Here is a 1,055-nt window from a genome sequence, read left to right as displayed (position 1 = left end):
CCTATGGTGTATAGGTCATTGGCAAATTTTCTCCAGTATTTTCAACTCTCCCGGCAGAGGGTGGTGGCGAACCCTGCTGTACTCTTCCACCACAACTTTCTCTCACTCTTACTTCCTGTTTCTGTTGTGCCTGTAATTCAAAGGGTCAGCCCTGTCACACTGTGTCATGCTGAATCTTCCCCGAGAACTACGTTAAGGGTACACATGTCTGTGGAGTGCTCAGCCACTTGCACGTTAATTTCACGAGCAGGCTGTTCTGTTGATCGGATCAACTGGAACCCTCGACGTCGTAAGCGACAGAGTACCAACAACAATGGATATGTAGTTCTCTTGACAGTTTAATATTTTTTCGAATAAGGTTAACAGAATGTCAATAAGGTTTCCTTATTTAACATAGCACCATTTTCTCCTGTCTTCTTTTAGGAAGGAGGTGTCACTCCTCTACATGTTGCCTGTGGAATGCCCGGAAAGGAAGGAATTCAAATGACGGAATTATTGCTTAATTCTCTCGCCGATGCCAACGCAAGAGCTGCACTTGACGGCTCCTACATGAACACTGCATTGGTCTGACCGAATCATTTTTTTCTCTTTTTCCCTGCTGTTGTTTTGTTGTAGTTGTTGTTGATTTTAATATTATCATTTGCTTAGCAGTATTTCATCCGCCTTTGCATTCTGAGTTCAAATTCTGCCATAGTCGACTTTGCCTTTCATCCTTTAGGGGTCAATAAAATGAGTACCAGCTGAACCCTGGGGTCAATGTAATTGATTTACCCCCTCCATGAAATTGCTGGTTGTGTGCCAAAATTTGAAAGCAATATTCATCATTTGAATTTATTGGTATTTGTGAAACCCACAAGTAGGGCAGCATAAGAGAAAACTAGCAGTATGGTGAAACCATTGAGAGATCTCCCGTGTGGTCACTTGACCTGCTAGCAATAGCAGCCTAATCTATACTAATAATCTAGATTATTAGCATGGAGATGAGACTACTGAATGCGTCTGCCTATGTCTGGTGGTTACTGTTGATGTAATTGTTCTTTTCTGTTGATTGATTG

General features: G+C 42.0%; 1 protein-coding gene across 1 annotated transcript in view; it reads left to right on the top strand.

The window, feature by feature from the left end:
* The window catches only part of LOC106874171 (ankyrin repeat and MYND domain-containing protein 1), an 84,310-nt gene that overhangs the window by 36,010 nt on the left and 47,245 nt on the right, over window positions 1-1,055 (top strand). Inside the window, exon 8 of the mRNA XM_052969145.1 lies at window positions 424-564. Within this exon, the coding sequence (XP_052825105.1) occupies window positions 424-564 (141 nt within the window). The remainder of the gene's footprint in view (window positions 1-423; window positions 565-1,055) is intronic.

The sequence above is a fragment of the Octopus bimaculoides genome, chromosome 7 (genome assembly GCF_001194135.2).
Source record: "Octopus bimaculoides isolate UCB-OBI-ISO-001 chromosome 7, ASM119413v2, whole genome shotgun sequence".
In the NCBI taxonomy this organism is placed as follows: Eukaryota; Metazoa; Mollusca; class Cephalopoda; order Octopoda; family Octopodidae; genus Octopus; species Octopus bimaculoides.
Note: the sequence above shows the minus strand (reverse complement) of the source record. Positions and strands in the feature narration are given on the sequence as shown.